General features: G+C 39.7%; 1 protein-coding gene across 3 annotated transcripts in view; it reads left to right on the top strand.

The window, feature by feature from the left end:
- Window positions 1–7748, top strand: part of olfm2a (olfactomedin 2a) — a 58723-nt gene extending 50975 nt beyond the window's left edge. For 2 of the 3 annotated variants that reach the window (XM_014024583.1, XM_014024575.1), the window contains 4 exons: window positions 56–211; window positions 2640–2859; window positions 3899–4005; window positions 6746–7747. In XM_014024583.1, coding sequence (XP_013880037.1) covers window positions 56–211; window positions 2640–2859; window positions 3899–4005; window positions 6746–7420 — 1158 coding nt within the window. In that variant the 3' untranslated portion in view covers window positions 7421–7747. Of the gene's footprint in view, window positions 1–55; window positions 212–2639; window positions 2860–3898; window positions 4006–6745 lie in introns of all 3 variants that reach the window. The other variant, XM_014024572.1, reaches the window with a different exon arrangement.
- Window positions 7749–15828: the final 8080 nt, after the last annotated feature.

Below are 15828 nucleotides of genomic sequence, written 5' to 3'. Positions count from 1 at the left end.
GTGTGTGTGTGTGTGTGTGTGTGTGTGTGTGTGTGTGTGTGTGTTCACTTGACAGGTTCAGAACATAAGCCAGTCAATGGAGGTGCTGGACCTGAGGACCTACAGAGATCTACAGTACGTACGGAACACTGAGAGTCTGATGAAAGTTGTCGATGGAAAGCTGAAGGTGGCGTCTGAAAACCCCCGCAGCCTCAATCCAAAGGGCTTTCAGGTAATTGGCTGGTTGTCACCTCTTGTACCCTGAGGTGTGTTTACAAACTGTCAGCTGAAAATGGGGAAACTGCTCGCGAAACTTTGCCAAATGCAATGCAATCTTTTGTTGCTTTTCACAAACAATAGCATTTTATATGACTCCTGGTTGACGTAACAAGCACTGGTGCACAAATTAAAACACCAGCTGGAATTACTGGGTCATACACTTCAGTAGGCCAATCTAAGTCACGTGTTTCTTCTGGATAATTAAACCCAGGAACCTGAAAGAACGTTTGTTTTTTTTTCTGTCTTACTCATTCTGCGTCTCTTCCGCTCTCTCTGCACTCAGCCTCTCTCACAACTCTATACACTTTACATTCAGGCATCTGCTTTTAGATAACAGGCACAAGCATTCACATTTATTTCCGCCTTATCTCTCAGCAAGTGAAGACTTAGTTACCATTATCAGCAGGCCTTTTTATTTTCCTGTCAGCGGGCCATCCTGCCCCGGCTTTCAGCAAATTTCTCACACACTTACAGACATTAGATGGGCCATAAAATTGTTTGATTAAAAGATGCTCTGATAAATGCTAACTGTGTTTCGCTGCTGGMTTCCTGCCTCAGCTCAGGGACAAGTACGAATGTCTGTATTAGCTTTCGAACATCTTCCCAACAAAGAAAATGAAGCTGTTTATACAAACTAGTGGCTCATCAGTAAAGCTTAACATCTCTCAGATATGCAGGTGGGAATTTATTGTTGTATTGTATTTGAGTGAATTCAAATTTAATATTTTCATTCAGAAAAGAAAAAAAAGAAGGATTTGACCAAAGCCGGTCAGCTGATGAATGTGCGCAGCTTAAAGTTGYCAATGGCAGAGCGTGGGAGATTAACGAGGGTGAATTTTCGCAGCTTGAAAAAGTGAAAATTAGATTTATGATGTGGCGCCACAGGGCTGAGAGCTGCTCCATCACCAGATTTACGATAAACCCTAACAAGGAGGAAACAGCCCCTCCTGTGGTGGCCASGCTTTATTGATACACCTTATTTCTCTGTTGAGCCTTCCACGCCTTCAGCCTGACTCTCCTGCTGCTCCCTGCACTCCCACCCAACAACGCATTTTGTTCTTTTCCACTTCCAAACTCAAAGTGAGTCACAGCTCAAACATACAGCAAAGCACAGCGTGCTCCTTCAGTTCATTCAGCTCAGCTGAAACCTTTCCTCTTGGAACAGCAGTGAAAAGATGATTTACCACAAGGGAAGCTACAGCTTTAATAAGTGACTTTCCAGCTCACAAAAATGCTTTTAAATGGAAATAAGTTAGTGCTTTCAACTAATGAATGAAAATGAAAGAAGTGGGTGTGAACTGGATTAGTTCAATAACAAAAACTCTAAATAAATTATTTGTGCAGCGTTAATTAAGATGAGAATAAATGAGGAATTTAAAAAAAAGAAAAAATGTTTTTCTATAAATGTCAGCAACACACCCAATACATAATAACATCCAGTAGTAAATAGGCACTTAGCTGCAAGATAAACAAATTAACATGATCTCCTGATATGTGTTGCATTTACAGACAGTCATTTTTATCTGACTCTCGTCTTTTGTCCTCATTTTTCTCAGAGGCTTTAATCCTCACCCAGAGTTGTAAAGTATCTAAGTACAAATACTTCTTTACTGTACTTAAGTAGAATTTTTGGGTATCTGAATTTTACTTGAGTAATTATTTTTCAGCCTACTTTTTACTTCTACTTATTACATTTTCACACAATTATCTGTACTTTCTACTCCTTACATTTAAAAAATACAAGTAGAAAGTTGTTATTTTTACTTCATTTTTGCTTGTTTTCATTCCAGCTTGTTAATGTACAAAATACATATTAACCATATAAATTGTTCCTCCTAGATAGAGTGAATGAAATTGTGGTTGAATGAGAAGTATAAATATATGAAATGCTGGAACTGTATTAGTTTGTACACAAACAAATCATGTCACACTCCAGCAGGACATAATCATTAAAATAAAAGGCCTGTACTTAAGAAGTGTTTGTATTTCATGAATTATATTATTGCATTTGGCCGCAGCCCTCAGACAGATTTTCATTTTGGAGAAAAGTTATGGGTACTCTAAATTTAACATAAATTAATTATTTTAATATAACAGTCATTTCTGCATTTTTGAGGTCGTCACCTCCTAATCAATGTCCTTACAGAAAATCTAACAGCTCATTTTAAATCAATATTTTTACTTTTAATACTCAAGTACAAAACATATCAGATACTTTAAGATTTTTACTCAAGTAATATTCCTAAAGGAGACTTTAACTTTTACCAAAGTAATTTTTTGGTAAGATACTTGTACTTTTACTCAAGTATCACTTTGTGGTACTTTATACAACACTGTCATCACCTCCCCTCTGCGCCTCTGTGCCTCCTTCTGTGTTGTAGGAGTTGAAAGACAAGGTGAACCAGCTGCTCCCCCTGCTGCCGGTGCTAGAACAGTACAAGGCCGACGCCAAGATGATCCTGCGTCTGCGGGAGGAGGTGAGAAATCTCTCCCTGGTGCTCATGGCCATCCAGGAGGAGATGGGGGCCTACGACTATGAGGAGCTGCGCCAGAGAGTCCTGCTGCTGGAGACCAGGCTGCACTCCTGCATGCAGAAACTTGGTATGACCAATGTGCAAACAGAAATTCATAACCAAACATCAACTGAGCATTTAAATGTGGTTGAAACACATTTGTGCATTTCTGCTTACAGTTCAAAGAATCTGCATTAAGAGAAAGAAAAGCATGTTGCTAATCGAGCTACATGAATAATTGATTGTGTTCTTATCTAAACACTAAAATGATGATTTTACACTTTAAGTGATGACTTAACAAAAGAAGACTGCCTTTAGCTTTCTAGTTTTATTAAAATTAACAATGCAAAAGAATCTAAGAACATTATGATCAACTTTTCGTACTTTTGTAGAACATTTTAGCTGTAATTAATAAGCTGGGCTCGTTCCTTAAAGTTGAGTAACTGTGGCAGTCATTTTGAAATGGACTGATTCCAATGATTGRTTGGTTATCTATATTTTGCTTGAGTAATAATTTTTCAGCCTATGCTTTTTACTTCTACTCCTTTTATTTTTACACAATTATCTGTGTATCTATTATTTTTTTAAAGGGTAAGGAGTAGAAAGTTACTCGTGTTTCATTATGGCTCGTTATTGTTATAAAATACTATCCTGATAAATTGTGTCTCCAAGATAGAGTAAATTTAACTGTAGTTGGATGAGAAGTATAAATATATACATTTCTGACACTGTATTACTTTCTACACAATCCGTCACAGCTGGATGCCTTTAAAAAATGTTTTTTTTTTAGGTCACCTCCCAAAAAATATAATTTTGGAAAATCTACCTGCTCGTTTTTACTTAATAATTTTACTTTTAATACTTAACATTTTATGTCAGAAATTTACTTTTGATATTTAAGTACAAAATAAATCAGACTTTTACTCAAGTAATATTCTTAGAGGAGACTTTAACTTTTACCACAGTAATTTTGTGGTACTTGTACTTTTGCTCAAGTATCACTTTGAGGTACGTTATAAAACAATGCCTTCTGCTGTGATCATAGGATCAACTGAATGCTGTTTATAGTATTGTATATCCTATTGAGACRTATTCATGTTTTCCTCCTCTGCTTCTTTGACCTCCAGGCTGTGGGAAGCTCACTGGTGTCAGTAATCCCATCACAGTGCGAGCGTCAGGGTCAAGATTCGGCTCCTGGATGACAGATACCATGATACCCAGCTCAGACAACAGAGTATGTTACCCCCGTTTGTCTCTCACTACTTTGAAGTTAAAGAAACAAAGAATGACATTACAAAACAAAAAAGGACAAACAAAAGAAAAAGCAACATCCCTCACAGTGATGCTGTCACGCCACGTCAGTGAATGATTGACTGTGTTGCCTGAAAAGAATTCCTCATGAGTTCTAGAAAGTGACAAATACTGAGAGAGAAATTGGGAATGGGAGGCTGAGTTGCTGATGAACAGCATTTGTTTCCTACCTGTCTTCCTGRTTCATTACAAACTACAACTGACTGATCGCTTTATCATCAGAGGAGAAATAAATGAGCTGTTTGGGCTGAAGTTTTCRAAATCCCCTGGGCAATTACCAGCAGTGAGCCAAGATGCTCTGGACTCAGATGAAATAGTAATGGCTTCCGGAGACAAGAGACGAGTCTGCAACCTGTGGCTCTCTGGTCCCTCTGCAGTGGCTAAATGCAAATAATCACAAGCTTGGTTTAAATAACGCTTGTTTTAGAAGGACTTCTGTTCATTTTGATGCAAATCTGTGAATACGATTTTAGTGACACAATGGGTCTAATAATGCAAGGAGCAAAACCGTTTAATCTCCGCCAAGAGCGAGGTAATGTTTTCGGTCGCATATGTCTGTGTCTGTCGGTCTGTCTGTGGACAAAATTACTCAAAAACTTGTGGACAGATTGTCATGACATTTTTACCACATGTGGGTACTGGGCCAAGGAACACACCTTTAAATTTTGGTGATGTTCTGGATCACGATGCAAATCCAGGATTTTTTTTCTTTTAACACTCTGAGATCTGCAAAGCTGTGATGCTTTCACAGGGCTTTTGTAAAAAAAACAGTGAGCTGGATTGGACAGCACGGACTTCAAACTTTATAAAAGTAATGTTAAAATCCCATTTAATGATGAGTAATTTTTGCCATAATATGCGCATTTACAGAACGCTTTGTGACCAGGAAGTGCGTGAATGCACCGTGAAACCTAATTTTCCCATTTCCTCAAACACACCACATTTCCGAAACAACCAATCAAAACAGTTTCTCTCTACTAGGCTTGTAAACAGAGAGCTGCTGGGCCTCAAATTTTGGAGACGGGGGAGCCAGGAAGCACTTTATAAAGAGAGTCAAACCACAAACTCATACAAGGGGATAAAACAGACGTTTTACATGGTGAAATGTGACTGATGAAAACTTAGGAGCTTAATCCAACACCAGTTTGACGATGAATGACGTCGGGTGACGAGTCTGACTTTTGTTTTTCACATTGGACTCCACCGAGAAGAAATTCCGTGCCAACTGCCTGCTTAAATGTTGGCTATACGTCAGAATGTATTCGGCAAATATGTTTCCATCTCTGCTTTTGTGCATTAACTCTTACAGGATGGGGTATATTGGTCTTGGCGGAGGTTTGCACTCTCCGAGTGCTCCTAGTTAGTTTATACAAMTAGTCTGTTAGCTTGTTAAAGAAACGGCTCTTTTGCGTGTGGAGGTTTCAGATCTCTGGATGAGAGAAAACACCTGTTGGGGAAAAAAAAGATAAAAACGTTGAGAAACGAGAAAAGAACAAAAATTAAAATGAGTTTTAGTTTGTTTTCTAATGAGAGAATGGGAGCCAATGAAGTTTAGGTGGAGAGATGAGTTTGGCCTTTTGCTAACTAGAATGAATCATAACAGTGTTAATAGACATTGCAGCCAGAAAAGGTCAGTTTCTGAGCGCGAGTCTAAATGTCTGTAATCACCTGACTTGCTAATATCATGTTCAACTCTTTAAGTGATTTTCTCATTGCATTAATAGGCAGGCAAGTCAACATTCACTGGGATCATCATAATTTGATGGGAAAATGTTGCTCAGGAGTCAAACGGACAAAAGGCATAAACTTGGATTAAATGTGCCCGAAGTTTTGCCCTGGCTCAGCTCCCGTCTCGCGTTTAGCCCAGGGGACTCATTTAGCAAGCCCAGTAGAAGGCGTGCTTAATGCTTTACAATCTACCCTCCTCCATAATTCAGCTGCTGTACCCCACCACCACAACTCTCTTCCTCCCCCACTCTCTGCAGCTGAAAAGTGCTTGTTCTTTACGTACGGAGGAGCCCAGAGTAAGGCGAGAGAGAGAGAGACTGATGCAAACGAATCAGAAAGAGAGCTATATCTTAGCAAAGGTCGTTGTGTTATGTAGATGACAAAATAAATATCCATTCCGACAGTTTAATTGAATCAATTGAAGGCCRAACTGTGCCTCGTTGGAGGCGCCGGGGGAACGAAAACTGAGAAGCAGCCGGAGAGGTGCGATGTCAGAGGATAGATCCGCCGAGGGCGCTCAAGGAAAAGGATAGAGTTGCCAAATGGATTGATTTTCTGTAAATGGGGACTGGAAAAGGGCAGGAAATGCAAGCAGTGGTTCCCTGCGAAGCGCAGGCAACATCTCTGCCCACATGCAGGAGAGATCAATAGCTGTGCACACATAAACACACACACTTACACGCACCAGCACAAAGGCTCACACTTAAACACGAACAAGCAAATTCGACACACACTCATCATTCTTACTTTGCTCGGGGCAATGCCACCAGCAATACATTATGGAAACATTAGATTGTTGTTGCAAAGAGGTGTGTCGGTTATCATAGAGCCTCCTATTTTATAAACTTTGTATGTTTTCATTAACACTGATCCAGCCTTCTACTCTTTTAAATTTTGTTCTTTTTTTTTTTTTTTGCTTTTCTTGTTTCCAACAGGTCTGGTCCATGGATGGTTATTTCAAAGGGCGACGTGTCCTAGAATACCGCACGATGAGCGATTTCATGAAGGGCCAAAACTTTGTGCAGCATCTACTGCCACATCCTTGGGCCGGCACCGGTCATGTGGTCTACAACGGCTCACTGTACTACAACAAACACCAGAGCAATATCATCATCAAGTACCACTTCCGCTCTCGTAGCGTGCTGGTGCAGCGCAGTCTCAGCGGAGCCGGTTAYAACAACACCTTCCCCTACTCCTGGGGCGGCTCCTCTGACATTGACCTGATGGCGGACGAGAATGGTCTTTGGGCAGTTTACACCTCCATCCCTAACGCGGGGAACATCGTCATCAGCCGCCTGGAGCCTCAGAGTCTGGAGGTGCTGCAGACCTGGGACACGGGCTTCCCCAAGCGAAGCGCCGGAGAGTCTTTTATGATCTGCGGCACGTTGTACGTCACAAACTCTCACCTCGCCGGCGCCAAGATCTACTTTGCCTACTACACCAACACATCAAGTTACGAGTACACGGACATCCCCTTTCACAATCAGTACTCCCACATCTCCATGATGGACTACAACCCCAGAGAGAGGGTCCTGTACACCTGGAACAACGGACACCAGGTGCTCTATAATGTCACACTCTTTCAGGTCATTAAGACTTCTGGGGACTGAGGCCTCAGTATAAAAGACCCATTCAAATAATGCTGTGATCACTGTTCAAAATGGACAAAGAAGTCGGGCGGAGGTGGTTCAGGAGGGGTCTGGGTTGGAGGTCTGAAATCTGTATGCTTAAGATTGGATTTTTAAAAAAAGAATTGAAATCTTCATAGAGTGCTATTATTCACATTGTTTAAAAAAACAAGCCTGGATTGGTGGAAATTTAAAGACTGAGCGCTACTTTTCTTTTTTTCTTATTTCTTTTCCTTTTTTGTGATGAGTAAGCATGGTTCTTTTTATTTGTGATGACAAATAAACATCCACTTTACCATTTCTGATGCTGTATTTTTATTGTTGCTCCTTTGGCTCCAACAGTTGTCACYAGCTGCGTTTCCATTACTAATGTGTGCAAAATTTTGTYGATATTCTGTTAATGTCGAAAAATACAGTTTCGCAATTGGGGTGTTTCCATTAAGTAAGAAATACTTTTAAAGTCACACATGAATACGTTTGTTCTTGCAACAAGTCATTACAAACATGGCGGCAATGGATGTAAACACATGCATAATTGCTACCATGGCACTAGCGCTCATCATCAGAGGAGATGTCAGCATCTTATCAGGGCTTTCCAGCAACAAACCCCTTGTACTTGGGAGCAGCTACGTATGTAGCGTTTTTGGGAAATTGTAGTCAGTGAGTTTAMTACTTTCTTTTACAACTTTGGTGATATTACGGCTACTTACTTCCTGTTGTCTTCGTCGTCATCTTTTTTGCCAGTAGAAACAGCCGGATGTTAATCACGTGACTCCCGTGATGCGAAAAGTGTTTCCATTGCAGTTTTGCAAAATGCATCAATTTCGATACAGTCGAAAAACCACCTCAGCCTAGCGCAAAAACATTTTGTCGAAAAAAGGAAGGTTTTTTCAAAATTAACGTGTTTCCATTGAGAAAATTTAATTTCGAAATTCTAATTTGCGCATTTTCATGGTCAATGGAAACGCAGCTACTAATAAAATATGTGGAAAAAAGGATTGAAACTAACAAAAAGATTTTCTTCTTGCTTTCTTCAGCAGTATGTTGAAATATGAAGGCATGTAGAAGCAGAAGATTGGGAAAATGCCTCAAATTCTAATTTGCTCTACTTTAACAGCCAAGTCGTAATGATGTGGACACAACATGAATACTGACAAGTTAATCTTCAGAGCTGTATAACACCTTTTTTGGGAGGAAAAAGAAAATCCTTATCTGAAAAAGTCAGAGCGCACGTCTTTGTGAATTCTGGGTAATAAAAGTGTGTGCTTCCACGGGCACAAATGGTGTTAAATTCACCGGCTGCAGCCACCTCTTACATTTAATTTTACCAAGGTGAATTGGATGTGAAAGCAAAGTGTCTGGTAAAAAGGTGCAGGCAGTGCAGGTGTGACGGCTGGAGAAGAATGCGGKGAGTGAGAGGCGAAATGTAAAAAGGTGTTTACATTGGAGCGATGAAATGACGCTTCACGGTTTGTGCTGCTTGTCGAGCTCCAATCTGCTTTAATCTTGTTAGTCGCACTGTTTTTCCCTGAAGCTCTTTGCAGGAAAATGTTCAAACAAAAGGCGCACAGTGGGACTCTGCTGCCATTAACATCTTAAACCAGAGACCTTACTTTGCATCTCTTTCATTATTTATTGATATAAAAATATTGTTCTGAGGACAGATTGGCATTAGAGGATTGTTTGGCAAACAGAAGCAAAGCCCCACTGTGCATTTTACTACTTTGATTTTTAAAGGGGCAATATTATGTGTTTCTCAGGCATATATTTAAATACTATACATAATTAAGTATCTATGTCAACTTTAGTTGTTATTAAAATGCCTTATTTTTTTGTTTAAATAGAAAATAAACTTATCTTCTCATCACTTCCTCTTMTAAACGCCTTGAAATTGGCCTCTGTCTCTTTAAGAACCACCTTCCGCTTCTGTYYCACCCATTTCGGTGCGGGGTGGGGGGGTGGGGCTTTGATGCAGTTTACTTGGCATCTGAAAACACATTTCCTCAAAGGTATTTCTAATCTGAAAAGTACGGCGCCCACGAGGGGACATGGGGGGATATTTTTTCATTTGCATTACCTCGCAATATCTTTGTGTTACCTCGCAAAACTTTTGTGTTCCCTTGCAATATTATTTTGCGTTCCCATGCAAAAGTTTTTTTGAATATGAACTGAATTAAATCAGACTTTTATTTTGAAATATCCGGTTACCAAAACAGGATGTGTCACCACAGTTCGTGAAATTGACACTGATGTTGTGTGGCTGCACWGTGTTAAAATATCGGCATATGACATACGTAGTTGTGTGATACATTCATTCTAAAGCTGAATTAAAACAGTAGACTAACTCGCTAATAGTGAACAAGTGAATTCGTTAATAACCCGGCAGGCATGACAGAGATAAATTACTTTTCCAAGGGAACACAAAAGGTATTGCGAGGTAACKCAGTACTACTGCGTGGGAACGCAAAAGAAAAAAAATCTCCCATGTCCCCTCACGGACTCCGTAGCAAAGAGCTTCACTGAGTGAGAACTAATGTTGAGAGCTCAGCAGACAGTTTAAGTTTCACTTTCACTTTCACCCGAAAGCCTGCAGGAGTCATAGGCGGGGTGTGTAGGGAGGGGGCACTGAGCCATGAGGAAGTTTGGCTCAAAGACAYGTCCCAGGGGCATTTCTGGTGCCAAAAGACGTTTCTGGTCCCCACCTGTCATTTTGCTCCTCAGCATGGCTGCCTAAAAACGCTGCAGGATTTCTCAAACTTGTATGAATGAGTCAGAGAAAGGCTTTGGGCATGTTTTTTTATGAGAGTATAACATCATAACATGATATAAAACTCAAAAAAGTTGATTTTACATGATATTGCCCCTTTAAAGCCTATGTGGATGCAGCCATTGTTTGCAGAGGCCATGGTGGACCCATAAGACAAAAGATGAAATAGGAGGTGCCATTTTACTTGTCCTGTGTAACCATGGTGATCCTGTTCATCCTGGATGACCTTTCCTTCAGGGGCTGTGCTGGGGGGGGGACCTCAGTGAGTGGCATTTAGGGCACAGTCCATGAGGATTAACATCACTCGGCATTTTAACAAATAAAATTGTGTTTATGCTCTTCATAATAAAAAGCATCAAACTATGTTTYGTCTTATTAGTAACCAATACCTCACCTCACTGGTACCCTTAGAATTAATCACAGATATTGGCGTTTTAAACCTGACCTCCGTGTTCCACAGAAAACAAAATGTTTTTAATGATTGTTAGAAYGGCTGTTCTTAGAGATAAAAATACACCAGCTGTGCTCTTCTGATGTAAGTGTCTTAACCAAGCTGGTGTGTGAAGAACCAAGTATTTTCCCCGGTGGTAATGAGCATACAGGGAGAACATTTGTCACTGCAGCTTCACATATTTTGCAACAATAAAACAGCTGAACCCACAAACTTCAGGGAGGTTCTGGTTGCAGCGGAAAGCAGAGACCTGCCCTGTGTTCATTTAAAAGAAAAAAATCTTACAGCTTTCCTTGTAGCTGTTTMTGCAGTTTATAAGTTACTTTGTACATTGGTGTCAATCAGTTAATAATGCTAATCCTAATGTTAATATTTGCCTTGCTACATGGACACAAATAATACCAAATTGGGGGCAAGCAGAGATGCAGAAGCTCAGAGCTTTACTCCAGAGTCACGCTTTTAGCCATGACAAAAAAAATATTGCCAYGATATCGTGCTTGCGCGTATTGAGTGCCTGCTTGCAGGAGGTTCATCCTTCAAAGAGACACAAAAGCAGAAGTGAGGCTGTCGAGCTGGACCTCATGTGAAGAGACAGCCACAAAAACTGCTGCTTTCTAATGTTTATCTCTCAAATATGCTGTCCAACTCAAAAAAGGGGATGAGTTAAGGCTACAGATAGCTCTCCAGCACCACTGTGTTCACAGAGACCTGACTGTTTTCACTTCTAACATACTGTATTAAACTTGCAGGCTGCACAGCACAGAGCCCCACCATGACAGAAATAGATTCTCCAGTAAAAAAAAAAAGGTATGTTTACATTTATATTGATGTGCCAAAGGCACTGGGGCAGCTCTGATCTCAGTAATAAGWAAAGTAATGTGTTGCATAAAGTTCATCAGATTAAAATATTGTAGTCAAAACTTATCATGTATTATTTTTAGAATGCTTTTATTTGTCTCCACGCACTCTGTAATTACAGCTTCAATACTCTKAGCTTCATTTTCCATTCACTGTATCTGTCCGCACCACTTTTCTCATTAATTGCGTCTTCCTGGCGCACACTTGGAACAATGCTTCCTCTTCCTCAGAGTCACAAAGCAAAAAAATATTCCTCAACTCCGTGCACCTTGAGGTGATGCTGCACTCTCTTGAGCATTCGTTTCCTCCATGATTAAACAGAACTTGTTCTCTCAGGTAACCCCCTTCCCCACCACCACCACCACCACCACCAAACATTTTAGAAAATACGTTGAAACGAGAGCATCTTTTCTTAGCTCAAACATTAAAACAACAAAATTATGCAAATGGTGCAGAAGATAAAATTATTCAACTCCTCCAGGATTCTGTATGTTCAATTAGGTTTGTTTTTGAACTTTTGTTTACTGAGCATCAGCATCCCCCTACCAACCTTTTGGGTCAGCAGTATGGTCTTAGCTGTGGCCATGGGCGATTTAATTGTTAAACTAATATTCAAACATTGCACACCTCACTGATGCTGTAATGGTTTATCAACAAGCGCTGATCTGAGAGCGTTTATGGATCTTTCTTCTATTTCTGTAATTGCAGTGAGATGCTGCTGGAGGAAAAAAGATGAAGGTTTTAGCTCTGGTGTGCCAGCAGCAAAAGATCTCAGGATGCATTAATCCAAACATCAGAGTCAGAGTCAATATAAATATAACTGGAAATAACATTTAGGAAAAAAAAACAGTTTGTGCAACCACAGTTCAGGAAGATGGCACAGGATGTATTGAAATGAAGGGAAAATGTAATTTGACTTTCGTTTAATTATGTGGTTAGAAATGCATGCAGCTGTGAAATGTGTTCCTTTAAGGAATGCTATGCCTTGTTTTTATGTTTTTGATCCTTCCTGCTTAATTCAGGCTAAGCCATTTTGTAAAGTAATAATAAAAGAAGCGTGACTCAGAAATCCATTAGTCATTAATTTTGAAGAACATATTTTCTGTGAAATTGTTACCCTTCAGCTTCTATTGTAGCGTTCGAGCCCCTGAAGCACCATTGTTTTTTTATTTTTATTATTTTGTGCACAAATGAAAAAAAACTTGCAAAAGGCACTTCAGGGAATTTTTATATTACAGAACAAAAGACAACAGAAGCTGCGTAAAAAACGTAAAGACTATTAGATAAATAAATCTGGCACTCCAGCTGTGCCTAACGTCAAGTAGCTAAAATTTTAAATAAAGAAATTTATGTCAGTCTAACCASCAGCACAAGCTTTTTATAATCTATTTATTCATTTTTGCAAACAGTCAAAAGTAGGTGTATGATCTGCTCATGATCCCCTCCCTGAAGAGAACCTCTGTGTTTCATAAAGTCCACGGCACATTGGATTACCTTCCCATGCATCTCCCACTCAGAGTTCCACTGGTTTAAGGTTAAGTACATTTAGCCATTCCGTTGCGAGCACAGAGTCTGCCACAGTCCTGAGGGATCTGAACCAGATCAATAAAAGGCTTTACTGCCAAGGGTAATTCCTCAAAGTCAGAGTCTGCTGAGTCTATGATAGCCAGATTCTCCTGACAGTGATGCATTTGGTCAACTGAAACCCAAACTTGCAGCCAAAATTAAAATAAAGCATTCAAAAGGAACAAAGACGGTCCAAAAATAAAAAATTAATAAAAAAACTGTAAGAAAGAGGAGGCAATAAGAGAAAAAAGCAGCAATGGGATTAGTAAAGAAACAAGAGAAAACCATAGAGATTTAAGCTTTAGAGGTTCATAAGGCTTTACTAAACAAAAACATAATAATCTGTGAATTCAAACCGGCACAAAATTATCAAAACCAGAAAACACCACAGCCTTTGAGGAATTTAATGGATTCATTTTACCACACCTTTTTATTACTTAATACTAAAAAAATTAGTATTCGACCACATAATCAGGAACATTTTTATTTTTATATGTATGTATGTATGTATGTATGTATGTATGTATGTATGAATGCATATGTATGTACATATACTGTACATACAGTACCTGTTCACACAAGACTGTCTTGTTCTCGCAATATCTGCCAATGCAAAGAATTGTTGGCAAATATAAACACAGATTTTTACATATTGGCATATTTACCTCTGCCAATGATAAACATCAAAGTTCATTTTTATTCATCCATTCAGCATTCAAAAACCTTTAATGCACTCAAAAGACTGTGAGCCTGTGCCATTTATAACTATTAGCTCAGCTTGAACTGCATTACCCCGTTACAGCAGAGAATCTTTGGCAAACGACCTGTTGTGATTCGTCTGAAGAAGCTCAAACAAGCTGAGTGATGAGGCGGTGAAGCCAGAACTTTCTCCACTATTGTCAAAGCRCCACGCAGCCTGGTCTAACTCTGCTCTCGACAGCCCCCACATACATTTCCTGCTGTGTTTAGCATGACTCACTGCAGAACAGTTACCAGCTTGTACAAAACTGGCTCGTATTAAATGACGAGAGAAGACGCTGGCACTTTATTTTACAGCAAGCCTCTGATTTTATCCCCTGAGCTCATCAAAACTTTGACAGCGACAATAAGTGCTCGTGACACTGCACAGAACAGGAGTTAGTGATAATGACTAAATRATATGAATCACTTGATATTTTACTCCCATTTCACACAGATTAAAAACCACTTAACCTTCTCATGTGACGAAACGCCATCAACCTGAGATCATGACTTCAGCATGTGACTGTTTTTTTAATAAGTAGACCAGCTTTTGCACATGGGAGAATGTGCAAATAAACACAACGGGGTGTTCCAAAAATTACTTTTAAGTCCTAACATTTGACAGTTTGTGGCCAAGTTTATATAAAYGGTGAGATAAAATAGCTTCTTCTTTCAGGCAGAGTGTATTCTGTTGAAATGGATGACGAGAAGCAGATACAAGCACGTTCAAACACCATTCTGAAAGAGAAGAAGAGTAAAGAAGACAGACTGAGTGTCAGACGAAGTAAAAATCCAGGCTAGGTGAGAGGACTGTCAAATCCCAGATCCTCTATGTTTTGTGGCATTTTGAGACAAGGCGCTGTCTCCCCACCAGAAAATCAAAGAGATGAGAGGGGACTCCAGACAGAACGCTATTTTTAAAAATGCCCATGTTTGGATTTTCCCTTGCCAAAGATTCTGTCATCGCTGTTCTGTGACAAATGGGAAAATTTCAAAAGGAAAGAAAGAGCCCTGTCTGAAAACACAAAGACCACGTTCAAAGAGCAACTCTCCAATGTTTTCACTGTTTCACTCACTGTGTGGATTTTACAGATGTATAACTCCTGATGCTTCTGCAGGCTGCACCAAAAATCATTCACTTATCTTCATGTGAAATATGTTTGACAGAAATGCCAAACAGGAGTTGTTTGTCTTTCAGATGAGAGYGTGGCTTGACTGCATCTCTCTTGCGTGGTTGTTCATAAAAGTGTGGAAGAGGTTCTGTCTTTGCTTGGTCTATGAACTTTAACAAGTTGAAGGATTTGTTCTCTTGCATTATCAAAACTAAATACTGAGAAGCAGGGCTGGATCTAACCAATTTGGCTCCTTGGGAAAGCTTTCAGAATACAGAATAGCAGAAGTTTACCTCATACCTGCTGACATCTGCTGACAGCAAAGACGAACACCTGTTCATGCTGATGTGCAGCTGTGGAGTGAAGCAGTTCTAAGGGGATCCAGGAGTACTCAAAACTCTGCATTTTTCAGCCATTTGAAGAGCMTTTTACTAAATTCTTGGTATCAATAAAACATAAAATCAGTATTTTATGAGGGCAGAAAACTGAAAACCAGACTTTAATTTGATCTGAGATCAAAACTGAAACTTCCATTCTCCTTRGTGTGTTTTCTGTTTACACACTGAGCACCAGTAGTTAGTCTTGACTGCCTCATATATTTAATCACAAAATATCTTCTGGACCAAATGACACCTCATGTAGTAAAGCAGGCTGAGAAACTCACAGAACAAGTCATCCTCATAAACCTGAGAAACCAGTGATTGTTCTACCACACATGTCAAGTTGTATGGACTGCACATAATTTACATGGATTTTCTGTCTTTTTGTTTAATTTTTACAGATTTTTTTCAAAAACTCAGTTTCAAATGTATTCGACATGTCAGAGCCTGTAGGATGTTGATGTTTGTCTGTGGCTCTTTCATGTCCCCAAACCCAGCCAGTCGAGGCAGATGGC

The sequence above is a fragment of the Austrofundulus limnaeus genome, unplaced genomic scaffold (assembly GCF_001266775.1).
Source record: "Austrofundulus limnaeus strain Quisiro unplaced genomic scaffold, Austrofundulus_limnaeus-1.0 Scaffold4, whole genome shotgun sequence".
Classification (NCBI taxonomy): domain Eukaryota; kingdom Metazoa; phylum Chordata; class Actinopteri; order Cyprinodontiformes; family Rivulidae; genus Austrofundulus; species Austrofundulus limnaeus.
The sequence above is the reverse complement of the archived record's forward strand: the minus strand, read 5'-3'. Positions and strand labels throughout refer to the sequence as shown.